Here is a 25,412-nt window from a genome sequence, read left to right as displayed (position 1 = left end):
GACACCAGCTGCTGGATGGTGATAAACTTAGGGGCAGCCAAGGTCTGACGTTTGCTGAAGCTTTGATCTGGGTCAGTCTTTTCGGAGGTGGTTTTATTGCTGAGTGTGCCGTCAGAGAACGTCGTCGGGGTGCTGCAGCGGGGCGACCGCTGGGAGACAGCAGCTCCCATGACGTTTTCCATCTCTGCTTCTCTCCTAGCCTGGATCCCTGCCGTTACCGCTTCAAGGTAACGAACAAAGGGCGACAGACCTACCTGCTCTACTGGACAACGGAAGGTTTTGCCCCGTTTCACCGGCGTGATCGCCCCCCTGCCAGCAGTAAGGCCAAGGGCAGCAGCTCCTCCCAGAGGCCCCAGCCTGCCTGCCCTGTGTTTAAGCTTCGACCGCTGAGGGCAGAGCTGAGGCCGGGCAAGAGTGTGGAGATGATGCTGGAAGGCTCCTCCAGCACTCCCCAGGTGAGGTCCCGCACGAGGGCTGTCCCTTCCCCGTCAGATCACCTCCCCTGGGACTTCTTCTGCAGCCCCTAGACATTTGCCTGCGAAAATGAGCAGGTGCTTTCAAGAAACTGTTTTAAGGCCACAAGTTACCGTGGAGCCCCAGTGGCTTTCCTTGCTGGCCACCGTCAGTTGCTAAGGCTTTTTCGTCTTGCCATAGCTACCATAAACCCAATTTGCTGATACCAAAATATAGGCTGAAGGAAGCGTTGCTGCTTCAGGGGCAAATGGGGGGTTACAAGGTGTCGTGTGCTGAGGCAGGAAGGGAGGGCAGAGAAAATAAGTTCACTGAGATGATGAATACAGGCAGAAAGTAAATTAAAAACTGCCAAGTAATGTGTCTGGGGGAGCAGTGAGTAAAAGCACCTGCAAAGGGAGGGAGTGTCTGGGAGCAGCATCATTTTTCCTCTGTAGACAAACATGGGCAGAGGGCTTGTCTAGCGCTGAGTCCTGGAGGAGAAAAACGAACACAGGGTGTCAGCTCTCATGATCGGAGTGACGTTCGTCCATGTGGGAAACTGTTCCCAGGGATCATTATAACTGACAGTTTGACTTTTGTCAATGTTTCCGTAAGAGCCTGCCCCAGCGTCCCAAGGGCAGTCGGGTCTTGCAGCACCCTCGGGTGGCAGCTCAGGGGGGAACATTTCAGCAGGGTCCCTGGGTGCCCTTCTTCCCAGGGGAAACCCAGCTCTGTGCAGAAGCTGCCAGCTGACCCTGGTGTGCATTCCCTGGCTTCAGGACCGCTGGGCACAGATGTTTTAAGGAAATGCGGAATAAATCTGCATTAAGCTCCTGCTGATACTGGTGTTTTGAAAGGTGTCTTAAAGGGTTCCCTCAGCAGTAGCTTGAGGCAGACTTGATTACTCCCCTGGGTGCCTGCAATGGGGCTGTCCCTGTGCAGTTCTGAGCCCAGAGGTTTTGCTGAAGAGGGGAAAAAGGTTCCAGAAAGAAACTAGTGATGAGGGCACTGGTGAGGGTGTCTTGCCTGGAAGGCCAAAAGGGGATCTGTGAGCTCAGCTGTGGCTACCTGGCTCCTGCAGTCAAAGCCAAGACCATGGGAGCAGGCTTTCCACCTTCCTGAGGTCTTGAGAACTTAATACTCTTCAGGTTGGCCAGAAGCCCAGCCCCCTGCATTGCACGTGCAACACAGATGATTTTCAAGTCTGTAGGCTCTGAGGAGGAGTTGGGTTGTGGTGTTGTACCAGAAGGAAGAGTGAGAAATGAAGGGAGGAATTTTGAGGCAGTGAAACCATGCGAAATCAGGAAAAAGTCTTGAAGCATCCCACTTAAGCAGAGGGTTTTCACCTGAAGGGCAAGACATGTCTTTCCTGGGGAGATTTCTTTTAAAACCAGCTCTAGGAGGGCACAGCTCATCCTAGGAATGAGCGATCCCTTTACCTGAAGGCTGGCTGGCTATTTGATTTATTTTTTTTTCCCAAGGAAGCTTTCCACTTGGCTTCCAAGGAGCGTTTGCTGCCGTTGGCCCTTCTATCACTTCTTTCTCTTAATATAGTTCCATACTTTTTTCTAATTAGTTCCTACAGCTTTCTGTAAGCCTTATGCTTGGCAACAGGACAAACCAAACCAATAATCCTTTGGGGCAGGGGTTATTACAGCTGTAGGCAGCACGTGACTCGCGAGTGCCGTTTGTGGCTGTTGGGGTGTAGCATTGCGGGCCTTTGAGGTCAGAATAAACAGGACGCGGCACGAAGAGAAAAGGGGGCGATTGAGGAGACCAGGGACTGTAACTGTGTGGCAGTAACATGGCCCGTGGTTGGGTGGCCAGCAAATGCAGGGTGTTTTCTGGACCCTCTGGGTGACGTGTGACTCTTGCATGCAGGTGGTGAAGGAGCGGCTGCTGTGTCACGCCGTCGTGGGGAGCGAGGCAGGGAAGGCACAGATAATGCAAGTGGATGTCACGTGTGAGTTTGTTGCTCCCGTTCTGCAACTGTCCTCCAGAGAAATCACTTTCCGGGTGGAGAAGGTAAGTCTCTGGGTTGCATCCTGGCATTCAGTAGCGTGGCTGAGGACTGGAAGCCGGTGGGGCGTGTGTGCTGGTGTTCAAAGGAGGGAGTTAAGCAGCTTCTCCAAGTCCGCGGGGCTTTGGCTGTTGGTCTGAGCGGGACGAAGCTTTTGCCCTTAACCCCGAGATCATCCTTTTGCTCCTCTGGGGTCAGGGACAGTCTCAGTAGCTCTATTCTGCCCTTCTTGATGTGGAAACAGAATTGAGCTGCTGAGCCAAGGGCACGGGGTGAGATGGTGTGTGGGGACCCAGGAGAACAGCGTGGGCTTTGCACAGCTACCTCGAATGCTGGGGCTGCAGGTGGGAGAGCAGATCGCTGCAGCTGAGCGATGCTCAACCCCCTCCTGCCCTTTCTGAGGTGCTTTGTAAAGTAAGTGAGGTTGTTTTCAGAGATGGGACTGGGTTTTTTAACTTCACCAAAGTAAAACTGAGATGACAGCTGCTCAGGGATCATGGGGGGGATCATGGCCACTTCTAGAGAGCCACCAGTTTCTGTCCTCGGTATAAAAGGGAGGTTTTTGACGCTCCTCGGAGGCACGGTGATGTCTTAACACCGATCCTGTAGAGAAGCTGAGACAGACTGAGATTCCTGTCAACGCCTCAGTCTGATGAGGAAAAACTGTCCTCTCTTGTCCCTCTTTGCCTTCTCTGCTGTTGGTATGGATGCTAGCTCTGTGTTTCCCCAAGCCTTACTTTCTTCAAAGGACCTGCAGATGTCCTTCAGCTGCAGTGATGATGACACCAATGCAAAGCAGATGCCCTTTGTTCTTCTGATCCTGACTCCTGCATCATCTTTTCCTCTCCCATGAGGTGTCAAAAAAGAGAAGATATTTCACTATTTAGTTTCTGTGTTTTCAGGTCTGTCCTCTGGTTCCCAGGCTTCCAGAAAAGCACAAATTCCTGTGAGCAGGCAGTTCAGATTTTAGTTAGAAGCTTTTCAGCCCCCCCTGATGTCTGCCTGTGGTCTGCTTGATGCCACGCGCTCCGATTTTTCAAGGGCTATGACACTGCAGCTGTTTGATATCAGGACATCCAGAACTGGTTTCCCAAACACAGTTTAGTTTATATAAACCATGCAGGAAGCCCAGAGCAATGCATAAACAGGAAGAAATAGCTTAGGCTGAGGTAGCTTTGAGGCTACAGACACCTTGTCGCCGTAGCAGGGACAGCAGGAGACACGTTGCAAGCGGACTGTTGAGGTTTCTAGCTGGCTGTATGTGCCTTGAAGTGTTCAAAGCCAACCTTGGGCTACTGCAGGCTCTCTGCTACGGGCCAAATCCTGCTTGCTTTTCTCCTCTGACTGGCATCACTGCTTTTATGAGGCTACTGGAACCGATAAGGTTGTAAGAAATGACTGTCTGTGAGTGAAGATCATCTTGTGCCTTTCTGCCCAAGAGAGCATACGAAACTGGAGACAAAGGGTCGGTCTGGGTTCACTTTCTGGTTTTGCTCTTGTTCAGGCAGCTGCCGCCTCTCAGGGTCCTGTTCCCTCATCCGTACCCAAGACTGTTTCCCTGTCCCCTGGGGGATGCTGTGGTTTCTGAACATGAGAAACATCCGATATACTTAGAGAAGAACTTTCTTGAAGGGTAGAAACTAATAAAAATAGTAAATAGAGATGTATGCACTTTGGGGGTTGAAAAATTTGAAATGCATCAGAAGGGGAAGGAGATCCATGGGCACTTCAGGTTATTTTTTCCTTGTCTTCGGTTTCTGTAGCAACCCAGTGATGTCCTGACTCTTCAGTACAAGCCTCTCTCTTTAAAAAACGTCTGCTCCCTGCCACTCAGCATTGTCCTGGCCTTAGGGCAACCCTTCTTAATCTGCGATGTGGACCAGCAGCCCCTCCCTGCAGACGTTCAGGTGAGCAGCCACAGACCTTCCTGCTGGGGGCGGGTTGCAGAGGGAGGAAGGTGGTGGTGCGTTTGTGTGGGGAGGTCCTCTAGCAGACAGATTTATTCTGTAGAGTCAGCAGTAGACTGGCCTGAACTAAATCAGGTTTGAAATGAGCCAGTGAAGGAAACAGAATATACCTGACTTGGGAAGAGACGTCCTGGCTCTGAGACACGAGGAGAAGGGAAGAGACAGCGAGGTCTGGGCAAGCCACGTAGTAAAGGTGTCTGCTGGAAACCATCCCAGCTCTGCAGCAGCCGTCTCAGATAACCTCCAGAGCAGCTTGCTCTCCAAGGGCAGCCCTGCTTTCCGGGAGGCTGAGGACGCTTCTCCAGCTGCTGCCTGGCGCCTGCCCCGTTGTCGGTAGAAGCTGTTGGACATGGACTCTGCTAAACACGTGTTGTTGTAGGCATGGCCGCCACGTCTGTGCCGTGCCAGTGAGTAGCCTCTGCAAGGGCGAGGCAGCGACGCTGTGTCACTTGTGCTGTGAGGTGAAGGAGTTCCTGTAGAGGCAGGGCAAAAGGCTCTGGCGTGCCAGAGCGCTGATCTGGTTGTGTATTTAGTGTGTAGCTTCTGTGGGTCCAGAATTCAGGAGAACAATATTTATTTCCCTCTTGTATTGGTGCAGAGCACAGTGACGTGAGCCTGAGAGAGTCTCAGACCAGAGTCTCGTGGTGCTTGCAGTCAGGCGCACTCTGGGAAGAAAATGAGGGATGAACTGAGAAGCCTGAGCTGGGGGTCACCCTTTGAACATTGGCATGTTTTGTGTTATCAGACCCTGAGACTTCATCACCCTGGTGATTAATACTCTTCATCTCCTTGCAGCCCATCAAGCTGGAGATAGGGGAGGAACTTCATCTCTCTATCAGGTTTAACCCTGCTTATGAAGAAGATTTGAGTAGCCGGGTAGTAGAGAAGATTCTGAAGATCAAGTTCCTTGAGCATCCTCATGAGGAGCTGGTCACCGTTCGGGGAGAAGTCTGCTTCCCGAATCTCCGTATCCACACCACAGCCCTGGACTTTGGCTGCATCTTGAATGACACTGAAGCCGTGCGTTACGTCGAGATGACCAACTGCAGCCCGCTTCTCGTCCGGTACCGCTGGTTGTTCCTGACAGACGGCCACGTGAGCCAGATGAGGTACGTGCACCTTTGCCCTCTCCTTGAAGCTCTTCTCCTTCCCGATCTCGTGTTTGTAACTTGCAAAGCCCAAGGCTGTTTGCCTGGGGTGTGACAAATCACCTTCAGCTCTCCCTTGAGGAAATAACGCCTACGGGCTGTGGTCAGGCTAGGTGCTCGGGGGAGAGGTGATCTCCACGGGTGTGACTCTCAGAAGGAGACAACGTTCTCCAGCCAAGCTGGGACTGTGAAACACTGCCAACACTTCTCACGTAGCCCGTAAGCCAGAGTCCTGCTCAGTCTCTGGAGCTACAAAGCCGTGCTTAGGCACTTGGACACGTAGATATAGAACATGACCTCGTGTCCTTCCCTACCAACCCTGTGTGTTGTCACCTCATGCTAAGAGCCTACACAGGCACTGCCACCAGAATGATGTGCTGCTGTCCCAGTCTCGTGCTGCTGCTTTGCTGTAGCCTCTGTGCTGGTTCCCTGGGAAGGAAAGCTGGTGTGGAAAGCTGCTTTCTCAGACCTTTGTGGCCTGAGGCAAACACCACCTCGGTGAAGTGAGTTTTTGTCTGTCGAACTGCACGCCACGTTCACAAAGCTGCTACTTAGTGTTTGACGGCGAAAGGGCAGGTTCTGCTGCGGCTGTAGGTACAGCTGTAGATGTTGGTGGGAGCACTTGTCTCTGAACATCCCTGGGAATCCCCAGGGCCATCCAGAGCTGCTCTGTGGTTTCCAAGCCCAAGAGCAATCTTGCAGTCGTGCTGGGGCACATCTATAAACACGTTTCTAGCAGTTCCTCCCACTGTGGCCTCTCTGCATAGTACGAAAGTCTAGTCTGGGCAGTTTTAATTACAGTAGCAAATGGTTTTTCCATAATGCCTCAGGAAACCCAGCAAAGTTAACTACTGTGCATTGAGGTGCTGCTATTACAAATAATAGAGATCATCAATAAAGAGTTTTGTTTAGGGAATTGGGATTTGGCTCAGAGGAGACGACCTATTGGGAGCTGGAGATTAGCTGTGGCTACGAGGAGGGCTTGGGGGAGAAGACCTGGGGTAGCCCACGCACAGCTGGGTCTTACCAAGTAACAAGCAGGCTTTAGTGTGGCCCTTGATGCATGGCACCTCCAAGAACAGACCCTGAAATGCAGAGGAAGGTCTGCAAAAGCAGGTGGAGGGAGATGGGCAGGGAAGGAGGAGCAGGGCTGTAAGCTCTGTTTGGAGGCTGCTGTCATCTCCTGGTAAATTAGATGAGGGTTTAATTCCAAACTAAAGGGAAAATGTAACAATGCATATATTTTGTAATAACAGAGAAACAAGGACATTACAGCGAAGCCTGTGTGGAATTCATTTCCTCTGGGGAAAATTCCACTTGTTTGCCAGTTGCCTGTTTACTTTCCTCTTATGTCTTTGTTTGGAACCAATTCAGGTTTTTGGAACCGTGAATGCCGAATCAGTTTTCAGTTTTTAATTACCCAGCTCCACCTAAATTGGCTTTGCTGGTCCTGAGCCTGCAGGTGCTCGTTCTTCCAGCGGAGGCTGAGTCACCTGACTCTGCTGCAGAGAGTAGCAGCTGAGGGTTCTGAGCATCTGGCAGGAAAGGAGCCTCTGCTCCAGAGGGTTTGGCATAGCCCCTTTGCTGGCTCGTTAGCGCTGTGCATGTTACGAGAGCTCCCTCTTCTGCTCTGCCTGTTAATTAAGCAGTAATGTACTCCCGGTCCCTCACCGGGGCCAAGCCTTGTTCTTGTGTGCAGCTGCAGGAAGGACAAGTCAGGTGGGACCTCTCAGGTTAGGAAGAGCAGGGCCTCTAATCCAGATATGAAAACCAGCCTTAAATAATTAGCTCCAAAGCTAAAGAGAAATATTGATTTGGGAGCACATCATTGAAGGCACCGACTTCCCAGCTGGGAATGAAGCAGCCAGGTTGCTGTAAAACCTCTGCCTTGTTTGACTGTGGGGGGAACACTTGCAAATAGGCACGGTGCCAGGCAGGCACGGTTGGAGTGTGTCCATCCATGTGCATTAGGAATACAAACAGAGTTACTGTGAGTGCCTGCTGTGATTTACACCAGGGAATGTAACCTGAGTCACCTGGGAATGTTTGAAAATGTGAAACCATTTACTTTTTACTGACAGATGCTGGTCAGACTATGAACAGCTTGTTTTAGGAAGGAACAGAGCTGAGTTTGGACTGCTTTGCTTGAATCATTTGCCACGTTGGTCCCCAAATGGTTTGTCTTTAGAAACTGCTGGGGAGGGAATCACACCATCGGCAAGTGCCACATGGGCTATAACCTTATTTCAGCAGAGCTGCTGCCCTTTTAGCGCGAGGTGCAGTTAGAGGTGCTGTTCTGCAACCAGGGAATACCTGCAGCCCAGCAGGGAGCTGAATCTTGTCATCATGTATGGGTTAAAAATGACCAGAGCTTCCTTCCCCAAAGTGCTGATCGCTGCTGCTTTGGTGCTCATCAGGGGTCAACGGGCTGTTGAACTGTGAGTCTCTGCCTGCAGCTGCTCGATGTGTCTTTCCACGTTGCCTTGTGTGTGCGAGGGTGTCCCGTGCGGGGCTCTGTGGGCGCCCCTGGGTGGTGCTGGGCTCTGTCGGGGTCGGGGCACAGTGGGCTGCGGGCTCCATCCCTGCTCCTGCCGGACGGTGCTTGGAGAAAGCCACGGGGATCACCGCTTGCTGGTACCGACCTGAAGCTGCGGGTCCTTGTCAGGGGCAATATTCAGGATAAATGCAGAGGAGAGCTGCAGAATCTGTCGCTTCAGCCTGCTGGGCGGGGGAGGCCCATTCCACGGCCGTGGGTGCTTTCAGGAGGGCACTGGTGGCTCTGCACTAGCTCATCGCTGTCCGGATCTGCCCCTTTGGGTCTCCGTCTCAGCTTTTTGCATGGTTTGTGTGTCTCTTGCTGTCCTGCTGCGCTTTTTACCTCCCCACAAGGTGTTCACCGCTGTCCTCTTCCATTTCTCCTTGCAACCCGCTGCCTGCACCGCCGCTATACCAGCGTCATCCCTGGGCAGCCCCAAGCGTTGACCTGCTCCATGCTGGTTTCTGCTGGGTCAGACCCATTGCTGAGCTCACACCACCAGTGCCCGCCCAGGAGCCCCATCCTGCTGAGGGGCCTGTGCAGGCTCCCCTCCCTCCCACTGCAGGTCCGTGATCAAAGTTACATTATTTTCCAGGTTCAGTCCTCCAACACGTAAACCCCAACCACCGAAGGAGGGGGGAGCCTGGTCAGAGCACTCAGCATCTGCAGAGAGCAGCTCCAGTGGTGGAGGTGTGGAGGAGCCAGACCAAGCCCTGGGAGCAAGGGGGGATCCTGCCCAAGAGCCAGCAGATGCAGACGACTCCCCAGAAGCGAAGGTACGTTTTGCTGTACCCCTGCCGCTTGCGTTGCCTCCCCAGCTTCCAACGAAAAGTCGAGCTCGTGCCAACCTCCCTTTCTGCTGCCCTGCTGTCGCGTGCCCTGAGAGCGGGCTGGGCAGCAGGGCCAGCAGCTGGAGACGGGGCTGCTGGAGAGGGAGAAATGGGGTAGTTTTGCTTGGAGAAGCCCACTCGGCTCCTACTGACCTATGTTGAGTTTGGAATTTTTTTGGCTCGTTTTATTTTTTTACAATGTAAAATGAGGCTTTTATCTGTGTTGAATGCGAAGGCTTCCAGTTTCCTTCCAGTATCGAGCTGTGCCAAGTACTGGCACCTTGTTCTGCACCATGTGGGGCAGAGGCTGCTCCTGGGGCAATAAAAAAGGATGTGAGAAAGCACAGGAGGTTCTGAAAGTGCAAGTGTTGGCACTAAGTTCAAGGAGAGGGGTTGTACCTTCTTACATCCAAATATCAGTCATTTTAACGTTACAACTCTGCACGTTTTTTCTGAAATAGGAGAAATGATACCCCGTAGGCATCAGGAATAGTGTGGCTGAATGTTTTCAGATAGAAGTATGAAATCATCTTGATTTCCTGTCTTGTTGCCATATGTGCACAAATAAACCAGGGAAATTCAAGTGGATATGGCTAAGTGGGATCCAGAATTCCTTCAAGGGATACATCTGGATTGCAGCTTCATCTTCTGCCTGTGTCACTGGATCAAGGCAATATCCACACAACACCTCTGGGGTGGTGGGAGACCATAGGCCTAGGAAAGATGTGGGGTAGGATCTTTGGGAATATGCGCTTGGCAAAGCTTTGCTGGGTTGGAAAATGTGGAGACGACGGAAAGAGCATTGAAACATGAGAAGACTCAGCCCTCCCCAGCGCTTTATCTGCTGGGGAGATGTAGCCTCTGGTTAGGTCTAAGGGTGTCCCATAAATGTTCTTGCAGATTCTGCTGATTTTTAAGGCCTCAGCACAAAACACTTCTTCACGCTTCTGAAGAAGCAGGTATTCTTCAACTTCAAGAGCCCTCACAAAGCCCTCGTTTAGAAATAGGGGTCAGAAGCCCAGGAACAAGGGTCCTTTTGAAAAATGACATCTCTGAGGTTAGACACCAGCTCTCAGCTGCTGCAACACAGAAGAACATCTCGGCTGCCTTCTTCAGGAAGGTGTCGTTTGAGAAGAATGACCCAGGGGAGATCCTCAGCCCTCCAGCACGGATGGCTGCACGAGATGAAATCTAAGCGCCATCTGAAATTGGATGGTTGTGCCAAGCACTTTGCAAGTCCTTATTTTCCTGGTTTTGATACTTCTCCCTTGCAGCTGTGTTCCTGTGTTTGTCATGGAGAACCTGACCTGTCCCCGTGGGGGGTTCTCAGTGTGTTTCTTGGGCAGGAGTGACCAAAGCTGGGCTGGCATGAGGGTGCAAAATGGCCTTGAGGTCTCTGCCAGGACTGAGTGCTGGGTGCCTCCAGCTTCCTCGTGCAGCTTGTGTGTAGGAAGCGCAGATGGAGCCCATGTGTCATCTGTGGGCGGACTTGGTCCCATACCCAACTGATGGCATGGACATACCCGTACTTGATTTGCACCTAGGTCCTGTCTCAGCTGCTCTTGGGTGGACTTGGACCCATACCCAACTGATGGCATGGACATACCCGTACTTGATTTGCACCTAGGTCCTGTCTCAGCTGCTCTTGGGTGGACTTGGACCCATACCCAACTGATGGCATGGACATACCCGTACTTGATTTGCACCTAGGTCCTGTCTCAGCTGCTCTTGGCTTGATGAGGTGGTGGAGCCTGCAGCAGAGTGGTCTCACCCAGACCAGCCAGCTGCTTGCTACAGCCCATGGTGCTTGTTTTCCAGATGCTGCCATCAGGTGGTGCAGAGCCTCCGAGCCTGGTGGAGATCAAGAAAGTGATGCCGTTCATGGAGGCAGAGCCCCTCCCCTTGGGAATGGAGGAGGTAAGTGGGAATCTGTCTTGCTTCTGTGTTGCCAGTGTGGCAAGCAGTTCTATAGCCCCGACTCCCACTGGTGGCCCTCAGCACCGCTCACGGAGCAGCCTCACAGCCCTCCAAGCACCTTGCACAGCACCGCTGAAGCAACTGGTCGTTGGAGAGGCCACGCGGGACACGTCGTGGGGCTGACCGAGGGTGTCACCTGCGCAGCAGCTACGGAGGGCGTTGTTCATCTTGCTACTAATCAAGTGGTTGACGGGAAATTTCTGCAGTAGCTTTGCTGTAGCATCTTGAGAGAGAGCAGCGTGCAACTGGGAGAGAGTGAAAAGCATCAGGAGTCAGATGAGGTGGGCTGCAGTCCTGCCCCCGGCCCCAGGGGCTCTCACCTCCGAATCTCATGGTTTTGTAGAGGCAGTACAAGGTGGTTTTAAAGGCAGGTTCTGCAGTGGAGAGAATTTCTTGCTGCCAGGAGACGTCCCAAATTACTTTAATGTAGTGTATTAATTAGGGAGTCTGGGAGAAGATTTTTCCCATGGTCCCTCCACTGGTAAGCGGAACGGATGCAGGATGAGGTTCAGATGATTTTGCCTGTGTTGAGGAAGAGGCCCCTCCAGCCATGTCTGTATTTGCTCCAAGCTGTGGCTGCTCTTCCACATCAATTTCCATGCTTGACATCTCGATCTCTCCTCCCCTCCCTCCAGGTGTTCGACATCCTGCCGCTGTACGGCGTGCTGCAGCCAGGCGAGAGCCAGCGGGTCACATTCACCTTCTTCGGCCACGCAAACATCGTTGCCCGTGTCATGGCGCTGTGCAGGGTGGAGGGAGGCCCGACCTACAAGGTTGCGCTGAGTGGGGAGGCCTCGGACATCAACTACCTCCTAGACACCACAGAGATCAACTGCGGGCTGCAGGTACTGCGCGCTTCTCTTGGCCAAGGTCCTTGTCTTGAAACCATCCCCGGCGGGTTGCTGCCCACCTAGGCCTAGGGCTCACTTCCCCTTCCCAGCTCCTTTTTTGGCTCTATGGCTTGGAAGTAGAACCTTTGAGTGGTACGTCCTTCCTCCAAGCTGGTTTTTAATGGCCATCACCAGCCTCCCCAAAGCTGGGAATTGCTCCTCTTCAAGGTAAGTAGTGCTGCCTCATGGGGCAGGCAGGATCCCAGGGATGATCTCCAGAGGGGCATGCCCAGAGACATTCATCTGCTGATCCACTCCTAAAGCCTGAGGTCCCAGGAGATGCTTTCTTCCAATGCTTTTGATCAATCAACAGAATGAACCAGGGAGGAAGTTAGCTTGGGCTTCCCAGTCACAGTAGCTGGAGAGCGTGTCCCAAAACAGTCCCCACTTCTCTTCAGTGAAAACCCCCCAGATGTTTCCAGCTCTTGGCCCATATGTGTGTTGCACTGTCTCCCCTTTTGCTGTCGCTGCAAGCTCCACAAACACTTGTCTGCGAGTGCCTTTTCTTCTGCAGTGTCTTGATGCCATCTCCTTTGGTTCAGGTGGGCGTTAGATGACACCTTACAGAGCAGAGAACTTGTATCCTCTTTGGTTCTTTATTACTGATCTTCATGGGGTTGGCATTGCCCCTCTGCATGCTGCCAGAAGTGTTTGTTCCTGTGTAGGGCTGAGAGGCCCCCTGTGACTGTGGGTTCCCCACGTCAACCGGGGAGAGTCAAGTGCCCGAACCTGCTCTGCCTCTGCTTCTCTCCTGTGTGGTGTTCATTCACTCTCACCCCAATGAAAGCAGGAGATTGCCAGTATCAGGCTGTGTCTTCAGCCTCCCACTCCTCTGTCCTCTCTTTAGATGTTTAACAAAGTCACCGAAGCGGAGGTCACCCTGCAGAACAGCGGGAAGGTGGGATTCGCCTACGTGGTGCCAAACCCCAGCGCAGCCACTGCAGACAGCCCTCTGCCCGGCGTGCCCCTGGTCGTGCCCGGCGCGGTGAGTACGGAGGTGGCACAAGTGATTAACTCTGGCCCTGTGTCAGGCTGCCCAGGAGAGGGTTGTAGGGGAAAAGAAGGGAGAAAACAAAAGGGAAAAAACCAAAGCAAACCAAACCCCACAAAAGCAGCCGGGAGAGAGGCAGGGCTGTAAGCAGTTGCTGCTGGGGGCAGAGCAGGCCAAGCGGGCGCAGTCCTAATAGGCTCCCTTAATGGCCTCTGCTGGCGGGTGGCCCTGCCGTCACACCGCATCTGCCAGCGGGAGGCTCGACTGCTCCGGTGGCTCCCTGGGCCCCAGCTGCTGAGCGCTCTGCTGGTGCTGGCACCGGAGCCGGAAGGTTCGGGCCCTGCTGAGGGTCACCTCACCCGGGCTGTGTGATCGGACGGGATTTGCTCCTGCCTGTAACCAACGCTGCCTGCCCTCTGCCAGCAATCGCCAGGCGAGACCTAAACGCTTTCTTGCTCGGGCATGAAGCTCCTTTGCCAGAAATCCGAACCGCCCCGGTACCGCTCCCTCCCTCCTCCAGCTTTGCTGTTCTGCGGCAGCTTTGTGGGGCAGGGGGCCAGTGAGGGGAGGAGTTTGCAGCATCCCGCCACCCCAGCTTCAGTCCGGCGTGGATGTCTGAGCTGGAGCAGCCATCCTATCTATGTCCCTCTGTTGCAATGGGAAGAGGAAGCCAAATGGCTTTCACACCTCCTCGCGCCGGCCCCTACAAGGGAGGACACACGGACACCCTCTTCCCGCGAGCTCCTACAGACACAGCTCTGCCTGGACCCGCGCAGTCAGCGGTGTAACAGCACCATCGGTGCTGGCAGCTCGGCGGGGCTCGCTCTCGCTGCACTGTGTTGTGCGCTGGAGCAAGGGCCCAGGGAACCGAGTGGCAGGATCTGTCCCACTCAGCAGCTTGTCCCTGCAGCAGGGGAGTGGGGAGCCAAGGGTCCAGCCCCACATGCAGGGGGCGAGCCGGGGAAAGCTGCAGCTGTGTCCTGTCACCCAGAGCCGTGTTGCTGTCTGCTCGCATTTGCTCTCCACCTGGCTGGTGTGAGCCCAGCCCGGGGCTTGGACAGACCTTCTGGAAGCCCAGAGAGGAGGTGTACTAGAAGTGTGTAACCAAACATAACAAAATCCACAAATAACCGTTGTCCAACATCCCATCCCAGTGTGCCACCAGTTATAGAGAAAAGATGCTAAAGTGTATTCAGTCCTGTGGGCAGGAAGGAGTCAAGTGGAGATGAACTAAACTCTTGTAATGAACTTGAAACAAATGGATTGGTGAGGGCTGGAGGAAACGGCAAAACCCAGAAAATGTTTGAATAACAAAAGTAACCTCAGGATAACCATTGATACTCCACCTGTGCTGAAAGGCAGAGGCCTGGTGCAGGTGGAACAGGGAAAATGACTGAAATCTCTTCAGAGATGCACACAGCATAATGCTGTGCAGTTTGGATGTGCCAGGTAAAGCATAGTAAAGCAGCTGGAATGGCATCTTGTTAAATAGTCTAGAATTTAATTTGGATTGCTCTTTGCTTCCATGTTTTCAGCTTAAAGACTTTCAAAGTCTATTAAATAAGCTAGAAGCTGTTTTCTCTTGGGGGCAGGGGTGGGTGTTTGAGGGTTTTTTACCTGCAAAGCCTGACTGGTATGAGAATAAGGTGAATCAGGGTGAAGCTTCCAAATCGAGGCTGGTCCTGTCTTCTCACAGACAGCACATCCTCATCCCCCCGAGGCTGGTGCACAGCCAGGACTAAGGCCAGGGACTGCTGTTTGAGCCAATAATAGACCTGGTACCACTGAGCGCCATGTTTTGGGAGAGACCTCTCCCAGAGTGAACGTACCCCATTGTTGCAGGCAAAAGCCAGAGCATCACGAATGCATTTTTAATCTTTTTTTATTTTTTTTAATTTTTTTTAACGCAGAGTGATCTCTAGAAAAGTTCCCTGAAAAGCAAGGCTTCCAGAGGTCTTTGGTTTGAGAAGCATATGAAGAATTTGGTAGGAAAGACACTAACCTTCACCTTGTATGTTCCAAGCAGACAGATTTGTATCGTAACAGTCCCAAGGGGATCAGGAGTCAACTCAGCTGTAGCCTCTAAATTAAGGTTCTACGACACAAAGAGATACTCCATGGCTGTACATTTTCTTTAGGCAGTTTAGTGTCCCTCCAATAATCAGTGTAGCATCTAAACTGAGTGCTGTGGCCCCCACTATTTTTAAAGCTTGCAATCATAAATACCTCAAAATGGTTTATGGGTACTATTCTTTTATTCGTCATGGACACCTTTTTTTTCTTCCAAGTTTCCAGCGTTAGCAGACACATGTAACTTTTTTTATTCCTGACTTTACTAGACTTCATTAGTTGAAAATCCCTTCTCACAGGGCAAGAGCCTGTAATATCAGATATTCTAAAATAAAGTTAGGAGCTGTCACTGTATCTTATTTGCAGGTGAAAAAAAAAAAGACTATTTCTACTTAGCCTCCTCATAAGTGCATAAAAGCCTTTTAAAGTCAATCAAGACAGTCCATAAAAACTGAAGAGGAAAGGCTTTAAAAGTCCACTGATAGGTTTTCTATTAGGCTAATACTTTAAAGCTTCCTTAGCACCTTCTGTCAAACGATTTCATTTTGCTTTATGAACACCTCTGGAACTAGGTATTACATTCTTTTAATATTTGAGCAGATCAACAGTTTAAGTACCAGAACCTTGGAAAAGTCAAGCAACATTGTTAGACAGTGTTTATAAAAGCAATTAGCCCCAGAGGAGCAAAAACCCACTTACAGCAGAAGTAAGTGGAGATTTCAGGCTGTGTAGTTTTCTATTTAACTTTCAAGATAACCCGTGTCTATAATACAAAAATGTAAGGTCAGACATAACTGAGAATGAAACCACCAGCAGACGAGAACACAGCAACCACAGCCTCCTTTAAAACACCACTTCAGTGTTCTGCTTTTTTTCATTGGCTTCTCACTGTATTCTAGCTAAAATCCAGCCGGCTTTTTTCACCTTCACGTGGCTGGACAGCCCAGTTCCAGCTACCCAAGAGACCTGGAGTTCCTGGAACAATTCCCCCCCACACTTTGGATTGCTCAGCCTCAACCACAAGAGCTACACGTGCAGATTTTCCAATATTAACATAATAGATCAAGATTAATCAAACTACAGCTTTTCTAAAGTATCCTGGAATACCGCTCCCAAACTTCAATTACACGCCACCAGTCAAAAAATACAAGGTTCTGCTGGAAGAAAATTGCATTCAGGAAAATTAATGTTGTTGATCAAAATACGGCAAATAGATACTTTCCATCCACTGAATGGTGGTGGTATAGGAATTTATCAGAGCCAGCTTTGCTTCTCATGACTGTACATGTCACTGTAATGTCTGAATACTTTCAAAGAGTGCGCTGAACTAGGTGACTAACACCTGCTCGTCCTCCCTCCCATCAAAAAGGCAGCAGTATTGTGTTGGGGTCTTCGCTGTCTATGGTGGGAGAAGAAACACTCAAAGAAATGGTCCTTCCAATTAAGGCAGAAGGCAGTGAGATTCTAGACGATTATTGGTTACTGTTGAAATTTGTTATACCATCTTGTACTTACAGTTACTGCACAGAGAAGTTTTACCCTTATTTCAGAAAGTTCAGTTACACCAAAGAAATAACTGGCACTGGCTTGGCACTCGTGGTCTTCATCCCAGAGCTGAGTCCAGGCTGTTGAAGAGTCTTGAAGAAAAAAACCCAGACCTGGAATATAACTGGTAAGTTTGCTAGATGGTGAAGAGATCGCATATGGTGGTGTGCTTCCTCCAGCAGTTAAAGAGATAATTGAAGCTAGATGACTGACCGCTAAGATAGGATGGCAGCTCCAAGAAGAGAACAGTAGAAAAGTATTTTTTTTGGAAATGCTGCTATGTGAGACCATCATCAATGTTCTCTAAAGCCATCGAAAATGCACAGACCAATTGCCAATATCCAACTTCAGAGAAAATGGCACATTTTTTAAAAAATGTTTTGATCTCACCATCGGTCTATTATTTGCCTTGCCTGAGTTCAGCTTCAGTTGCTTGCTCCTCATCCATGAGCTAATCCCATCTAAGCATTGGGTCATCTTGATAATTGAAGTTACGTGAAATGTGCAACTGAATGAAGGAAAGCTGATTATTCAAAAAGAAAGAAAGAAAGAAAAAAAAAAAGTGCCAGGAGTTTAAAAGCTAGATTACATGAATTTTTGCTCATCTGAAAAATACAGGAAATTATTTTCCTTGAATTCTGCAAGATCAAGTGTGCCACTGATTAAAACTTTGTCTACTGAAGTGGAAGAGCAGAACACTGATGAGTTTGATTGTCCTGCAAGCAAGATATTTTCAATGAGACTGTTAACAAAATGAAGCCGCTATGATAATTTAATTCCTAGTTCAGACCTTCCAGCAGCTTTTCAACATGAGTAATCTCCAGTTCAATACCCTCAAAATTATAAATAGCGACCAGTGAATACACGCCATTCAAATGTAGGCAGGCATGAACTTAGGAGGTAGTTGGTAACTTTTACAGTCTCTCACCACCAATTAACAGTGTAAATAAATTACTAAAGCCCTATCAGAATGTAATTTCCCAAAAATAACATTTCTGTCGTCACACTTATGAAGTAACTATATGAAGTAACTAATCAAAGGGGAGGGGGGAAATCCTAGAATATCCCAAATTAGCAGGAATCAAGATGGCTGGCTTGCCACAAGTCTCTGCCTCTAGTTAAGTGTCTTTCCATCCGAGAAGAGCCCCACAGCTATTCTGCCTGCTGCTGGGTACGTTCGGATCATTAGCGAGACAGTGAGTGACACAAATGGAGCAGATTCACCGCCGTTTTAGTCAGCCATGTGCTGAAGGGTATGACGAGATCGCTCGTCATCGCTCAAACGAAAGAGAGAAGAGGCTTCATCATTCAGCACATTATTCAAAGCTGATGGATAAAGCAGCAGCATGTCATTACAAAGGTGTATTACAGACATTCAAAAAAGACTTGGCCACTCCTTTGGTGCTATATGCTCTGTCGTGTGGGGGGCACGTGGAGGGGGGAGGAAGAAACGCTCCCAGTCACACACTGCGGAACTCGGGGAAATGGCATTTCACTGCCTTTTGCACAGTCCCGAGACAAGCTTTGATCGATACAGAATTCCATTTTTACACAAGAAATACCACAAAGAGGCAGCAAACCCTCAGAAATAATTGATAGATATTTCAAAGGGATTTGACAGCTCATTAACTTTGGATTTCTTTGGTGATATCATCCTATTTGATCCGATTAATAAAACCAAAACTCACCAGGAGAAAACCTGGGCAGGCGCTTGTACCAGGCATGGTGTCACAGCTTGTAAGCACATGGCCCTTCTGTTACATATCACCCCAAATCAAGGGAAAAAAATAGTTGTTTTTCTTAAAGCAGGCTAAAGTGAATGCAATGAGAGGCAATCAGAACACCTCTGCAAATTTTTACTTTTTTTAATGTTGAAGTTTTGGAAGTAGCAAGAACAAAGATCTGCTGCTGACTTTGTTGCTAATTTAGGAAGTTCTGAGTCTAGACAGCCCAGCATTGATAAAGTTTTTTTAATCAAATTAGTTTGATCAAGAGACTGCTAAAAAAGGCAAATTAATTTCTGAAGCCTCCCTGTACCTAATGAGACCCTGAACATTAGTCTCCTATCAAGGCAGTAGAGTACAAGCAGTTGAATTCTTAAGCTTTACTTGCAAAAATAATATTAATTACAGGTGATTATTGTGTGAAGAACAAATATGATTATGAAGGAGATCATGAAGTGGGCCATTGCCGTTTAATACAATTGAGTACTTTCCTATTCGCTTTTCCGTCCACAATTCTCCTCCAGAAACAGACAGTATTTCTCCAGGCTGCAGAGAAACCACAACTGCCACCACGTCACTGTTTCACCTCGTATTTGACGATGCTCGAGAACGTGGAGAACAGAGATTTGAGCAGAGCATGTGGATTTACACAGCAGCGAGTCCCACAAGGAGCTTCCACAAGCACAGCCCCGCTCTACCGTCCAAAATGAAATAAACGTTCTACTGTTCTTGTTTCCATTCTTGTATGGGCTTTTCTTTAACACCAGTTTGCTTAGAGGCAGAAGCTGTTCATTGTCCATAAATTTAGTGAAAATGCCATGTCTGTTTCCACCAACCAGGGCACGTAACACCAGGAACACCAAGCCTGGAATTTTAAATTCTTGCCAGTTCTCATCTTTGATTTTTGCTTTTAATTGAATTACTTTTTTAAAGTACATAAAAGTAGCAGGAATTCAAGTTTGCTTCCATTATATTGCCGTAACCCAGTAACTCGTCTGAACAAAGCTGGCGATACCCTGCTGGGCAGCTAGCTGCTCATAGAAACGCTTCGTGGGTCGCACCGCTTTTAACCCACTGCTGCTGCTGCTGGTCCCACCGTACGCCTTGCAGGAAAGGCTCGCAGCGCATCAGTTTCTTTAGAAGGACAATATTATCCCTGCCATAGTAAAAGGCTTATCAGTTACTTGTTATTCAACATGCAAAATGGAACAGCCTCAAAGACACCATTCTAAGGTTTGAAAGGTCGAGTTTGGTTTGCAATTCTTTAAGACTACATGTGAATTTTGATAGTAAACACTAGCCCCTCCATAAAGCTGAAAAGGTTGATATTTGGGGGGATAAAACTGGTTACTAATACAGCAGAAGCGGTTTCACTACATGGCTGAATATTTAAACAGACGAAGCAGTCAGGAAATAGGTCCACCAGCAACCCTCCAGCCGATGGAGCCCAGGAAGCGCTCAATGCCTTAAGTGTCTGTTGTTTATGCTGCGGGAAGCAACGAGGCTGGGGCCATTAACGTGATACGCTTACAAAATAAACACTGAAAGCAAATGGAAGGCAAGAGCCTACTTTAGCTAAAAGAAGACCCACCCAAAATAATAAATGTTTAGAGCCACAGGAAGTATTTATTATCAACATTAATTTGTGCTGTGTTTTATTTTTCTGTACAACATAACTACTGCATAGCTTTCATGGCTGGAAAAAGCTGCAAGAATCACTCAGAGCCAAGATGTACACAATGAAAATTATTTTATCATCTGTCCAACATACATTCCGTGTTCCTGAGAAACTACCACATCCGAGCTGAGACTGCAAAACCAGAACAACCCCCTCAGCAGAGCCAGTCTATTACCGCTGCCACGGGAATGTTACTGTACTGCCGTGACCGTACTTGGTTTAATCCCTTGATACTGGAAGCTGGGATCTCCTTGATGCCAACCACTTCTCTCCAGCGCATCAGTGCAAACTGGAGGCAGCCCAAGCTTGTCATGGGCGAAAGGGAAAGTGAAAAGAGGGCTCTCGCATAATGGTTTTATCCTGGTTTTCGAGCTGCTCATTTCAAGCTCAAACATATCTGACATTTGTCTTACTGAGGACCAAGGCCCAGCGCTGTACCAGAGCAGCTCTAGGAGGCACACCGCCACAGAGAGCTGCCAGTGTACCATGCTTTAGTAGAAAAATGAACTAGGTTGACCAAGTAGATAATTTTTCCCTCTTTGCTTCACATAAATCTTGTGTCACATACACAGTCCTGAAGTGAAATGATTTTAAAAGGTCAACAGAGCACCCATACAAGATTATGCTTCTAATAGTAAAAGATGTTTATTATGAAAACCTTCAGCAGTTCTAAAAGCAAGATAAATGGCTATTCCTCACAAATTGCAGTAAGCGAAGGAATTAATGTACTTTAGAATACAACTGCTTCCTAGTTATCACAGTGCAGCATGGCTTTTTATTGCTAAACTGTCAGAAAGTGAAGAAAACTATAGCAGTCTGATTACAAATGAGTAGTTGTAGCTTGACTGGACGCAAGGAAAACTCACCGCCCTTTGACTTTTGTTAAGGTGTCTTTTTTAAATGACACACAGAGAGCTAATATCAGCATTTTTGCTTTACACGTCACAAACTAATGCTGTTTCACAAGCCCCAGTGCAAAAATGGAGAAGGCAATCAGAAATGGCGGTACTGCGCTGCCACGCAAAGCTGACCGAGCCGGTACAAACACAGCAACACAAACTGGCCTGTACCAACAGCTCTCCACCCTCGGGGACAACCGCAGACCCAACAAGCAGCTACGTGTCTGCAACCCCCAGAGGAACACCAGCACCTGTCTTCCGCACATGCAGATCTCCCAAGAGCAGAAGTTCAAGGGGTTTTATGAGCTCAAGACGTAGCGAAGCATGAGGTCACCATTTATCTTTTTCTCTGACAAAAATTCTAAACGCTATAAAATCCCTACAAATCTAAACACGGGTCACTACTTTCACAGACACACATCTAAACACAGCTTTATGCACTCAGTCGTTAGTAACTACCTCTGCATCTAACAAACCTACACATTACCTCGCATCAATATTAGCCCTTTACTGCTTTGAGGTATTACACAGAAGCACAATTAGGATGGAAGACACTCCTCAGAAAATACAATCCTCAGTAATCACTTAGTACTATTTTCCTATCGTCTAACCCGTTCTCTATTTTCAAAAATCCCGCACTATGAATAGTTTATTTTATACAAACCATGTATTTTCAAAAGCCACCAGAATTCCTCTGGTAAAAAAAAAAAAAAAATCACCGAAAGTAAAGAAAGCTTTTCCTTTTAGATTGCTCCAAAGCAGACAACCAACTGACCCTAAAGGAGCAATTCCTCCTTACTCCAAACCGCCCCAGCCAGCAGTCTGAACGCTGAGCAGCGACCTCGGTAAGGCCGGGAACGCAGCACAACAGCACCAGCCAACACACTTTGAGCAGAACCCCTCGCTCCGCAGCCCGGCAGAAAGCACCGCAGGGCCCGTCTGTCAGCTGCGGCACTTCACAGAACAAAACGGGCAGGACGCTGAATTTCCACTTGACATTAGCAAACTCCTGTATATTTTGCAATCTGAAACGTTTTTCCCCCATTTACCGCAGACAGCAGCAGAGCAGCCAAAACCCAAGCTCTGATGATGGGTAGGACAGCGGGTGTTTAACTCTCCCAAGAGGGAGGCAGTGGCCTTCACATGCTTATAGATAACGTGGCCTCGTTCCTACACCTCCTCCTTGGTCTCCTTTTGTTTCTCTGGGCAACCTTTTTTGACAGTTTTTCCACCAGAAAAACAGGAATGAGGTTTTACCTTTCAACACGTAACTTAGAAAAAACCAGGGCTGTTCTCCAAACCAAGCCATGCTGCATGCATCCCTTGTGTCCCCAAGACAGCTGCAGTTAGGGGCAGAGCTCCTGCTACTGTTTCCCTTTAGGGCCTAGCAACTGTCTTTCTCACGAAGCCGCACTGACCCTTCCATCACTCCTTCAGAGCGCGCCACTTCTTGGATAACTGGCTCCCTTCCCACTGCTCTATGGCTCTAAAGATACAACGAAGTAAAAAAAAAAAAAAAAAAAAAAAAGACATTGAAATTTGCAGTAACTCTAAGGCTTCCACAGTGATGCAGGTGAGTCCGTACGCTGCTGCCCCGGGCCCTTACGCACCCCGGGTCGTCGGCAGCCACTACCGTGCAGCAGAACAGTGACTGCCCGACGCCTGCACAGACGCTCCAGCCCCGGGGCCGCACTCCGCTACATGACTGCTAGCGCCGGAACAACTGTGCGTTTAGCGCACACCGTCCAGGATGAGGAAACGCTTCAGTCCTGAACGTTGGTGTTGCAAGCGCTGTGCTTGTCAGTTCTTCAGCCAGAGCAGCATCTTCCAGGGAATCACGATGACACATACAAATGTCACGCAGGTGTCAAATCCACTAGATCCCCCAGACGCGGGAGCTTCAGTACCTCCTCAAAGCACTGGCCCCCCAACTCCAGCGGGGTCCCAACAGCCAAGCTGCTTCCCACAGCTCACGTTCGTGCTGCCAGGAGGGAGAGGGCACCGGGCCTGCTCTGTCCCTGCTGACAGCTGGGACACCCGACAGCCTTCCAATTAAGCCAGTGACACCAGTGCACCCCAGTGCCTTGCGGCGGATGGCACAGGTGTCACCGACTTAATTGGAAGATGGCAGGGTTGCGCAGCTGTCAGAGGACATTAACTTGGCCTCTAGTATTTGCATTCCTGGTAGCAGAGATAAGAGGAGAGTGAAAGATCCCAGGTCGGCTGTCACAGCCCAAGCTGAGTCTGTGGGTATGACAATCAAAAAAAGAGAAAGCCAGGCCCAAGTCTCTCCCGTGTCAAGTTCCACTCGCAGCCGCAGCCATCTGCTCCCCTGCTCATGAGTACCAACGCTACTGTCGTTAGTGCCAGCTGGTTCTGGGGTCCTCCAAGGATTTCACGCTGGGAACGGACGGTGTTCGTGGCCCCTGCCATGCCTAGGGAAGTCACACAGTGGTTCTACGCCGCTTAGCTGACAGCCGCACACGAGTACTAGAGAAATCCTTACCCAGGGAGCAGCCCCTCTCCAGCATTGCACAAAGCAGCCCCCTCTGCCCCCCAAAAGGGGGACAAGCAAGCCATCGTGAAACCCCACACACTGAACCCGAGTTACCCTAGAGCAGGAATTTGAAGGGACACACGTGTCTGTTAGGAATACTAGTCCGAAACCAAGTTGCTTAAGAAGTTCAGGATCCCTATGTTTTCAATAAAAGCTCTGCTAACTGCAGTCAGAACACTTAATCCAGTTCAACGTTTTAAGGAGAGTCAGCCTCCCTCCTTCCTACTGAAAATCATTTCATCGGGCAGGAAGGTCCACACCATCCCAAAACGCCTGAAGTCAGGGAGATCCCCCTCTCCTTCACTTCCTTATCGAACTTGAGGCAGATTCGCAAGTCCCACTGTGCATTATAAACTCACTCAAATGCTAACCCTCAGGCATGTTTTCCTTCACAATACTGTTCTTGTTGCTAATGAAAAAGTTTTCAAATTTCTCCATTCCCCATCATATAAATGGCATTTTAGAAACAAAAAAAGTTGGAATTAGAAAATCCTCAAATTATTTGATTCCAAGTCATTTTATAGCCAACTGCTGTGATTTAAGGATACCCCAAATATCAGTGCTTAAGATCAGTCTGAGGAGGTTAGTTCCCATCTCCCAGACATAACCTTTTTTCACCTCAGCCTCACAACATGGTAGCACACTGCTCCCATTCCAGGGGAACCCGTTGCAGCAAGAGCTGCCCCAGCTTCTCTTTCCCAGAAGGACCAAATCTCAGTGTATTGCAGGGAGAGGAAAAACTGAAAGTGTCCAGGTATGGTAAATCATAGAATTCCAGAATGGGCTGGAAGTGATCTTTAAAGATCATCTAGTTCCAACCCCCCTGCCATGGGCAGGGACACCTCCCACCAGACCAGGTTGCTCAAAGCCCCATCCAACCTGGCCTGGAACACTGCCAGGGAGGGGGCAGCCACAGCTTCTCTGGGCAACCTCTTCCAGGGTCTCACCACCCTCACAGGAAAGAACTTCTTCCCCATATCTCATCTAAATCTCCCCTCTTTCAGTTTGAAACCATTACCCCTCACCACTACACTCCCTGATCAAAAGTCTCTCCCCGTCTTTCTTACAGGCCCCCTTGAAGTACTGGAAGGCCACCATAAGGTCTCCCCGGAGCCTTCTCTTCTCCAGGCTGAACAACCCCAACTCTCTCAGCCTGTCCTCACAGGGGAGGTGTTCCAGCCCTCTGATCAAATCTCACTACAAATTCCACACAGGATTAGCCTTCCCAAACTGAAGATCCTGTCAAGTCACACCTCACTAGAAATCACTGCACAATTACAACGGTGCAACGTAATCTGACGTACAGCATCGCCGGTGCCGTTATCTGCGCTGACCTTAAACTGCAGCTGAACACGGCCCACAGACTGGCCACACAGACACTTCACAGGACACCTTAGTACAGTTCTGTCCAAGAAATAACTAGGAGCACGTTTGAAGAAAGCATCCTCCAAAAACATCTGCATTCATTTCATTTTTAAAACAATTTCCTACATAATTTAAAGAAGTTTGCAAGGGATCAACATCACATGCATTATGCTGATGTCATTATCAATGTGCTTAAGCATCTGCAATATTAAAATATTAGACTACTGCCATGACAATAAAACAGCAGTTTAATGGGAGACTAAACAGCTTCTCATGTTTTGATCAAAACAATACTGACATACTGTGGCACAAAATTAGTATAAATAGACTTTATTGAAGTCAGTACCTTTGTACTGCGGCCGAAGATTGTGTCTACATAAGCACAAGTTGTAACATTTCACAACTTCTAAAAGGAATGTCAACAATTACAACGATCATGCATACCATGGTCGATAATCACATTTTTAGAAGCATTTTCAACCATTTCTAAAGAAATGCTTATAACATTGTTATATATAGAACTACTTTCAATAAACTGCAAAACATTGATCAGCTTTTCCAGTATGAGCTACAGTGTCAACACAAAAGGGAGGCATAAATGTTTAATTTATGAAATCAGAATGGAATATTTACTGTAAAGAAAAATTAAAAAGCTTTCAAATAAAGGCCATTATTGAACCAAAGTGAAGAGCACAACTTGAACTTTGAATCCTTTCATCTCTTAAAGTTGTCCTCTGAGCAACTTCAGTTCAAAGCATAAAT

General features: G+C 49.0%; 1 protein-coding gene across 1 annotated transcript in view; it reads left to right on the top strand.

Annotated features, from left to right (window-relative positions):
- Positions 1-13,184, top strand: part of LOC147413513 (axonemal central pair apparatus protein HYDIN-like) — a 69,187-nt gene extending 56,003 nt beyond the window's left edge. Inside the window, exons 19-28 of the mRNA XM_086478739.1 lie at positions 200-455; positions 2,335-2,478; positions 4,237-4,380; positions 5,236-5,549; positions 7,895-8,026; positions 8,690-8,900; positions 10,773-10,871; positions 11,567-11,776; positions 12,669-12,806; positions 13,104-13,184. Coding sequence (XP_086334865.1) covers positions 200-455; positions 2,335-2,478; positions 4,237-4,380; positions 5,236-5,549; positions 7,895-8,026; positions 8,690-8,900; positions 10,773-10,871; positions 11,567-11,776; positions 12,669-12,806; positions 13,104-13,184 — 1,729 coding nt within the window. The remainder of the gene's footprint in view (positions 1-199; positions 456-2,334; positions 2,479-4,236; positions 4,381-5,235; positions 5,550-7,894; positions 8,027-8,689; positions 8,901-10,772; positions 10,872-11,566; positions 11,777-12,668; positions 12,807-13,103) is intronic.
- The last annotated feature ends 12,228 nt before the right edge of the window (positions 13,185-25,412 follow it).

Source organism: Leptosomus discolor, chromosome 27, assembly GCF_034619465.1.
Source record: "Leptosomus discolor isolate bLepDis1 chromosome 27, bLepDis1.hap2, whole genome shotgun sequence".
In the NCBI taxonomy this organism is placed as follows: Eukaryota; Metazoa; Chordata; class Aves; order Leptosomiformes; family Leptosomidae; genus Leptosomus; species Leptosomus discolor.
Note: the sequence above shows the minus strand (reverse complement) of the source record. Positions and strands in the feature narration are given on the sequence as shown.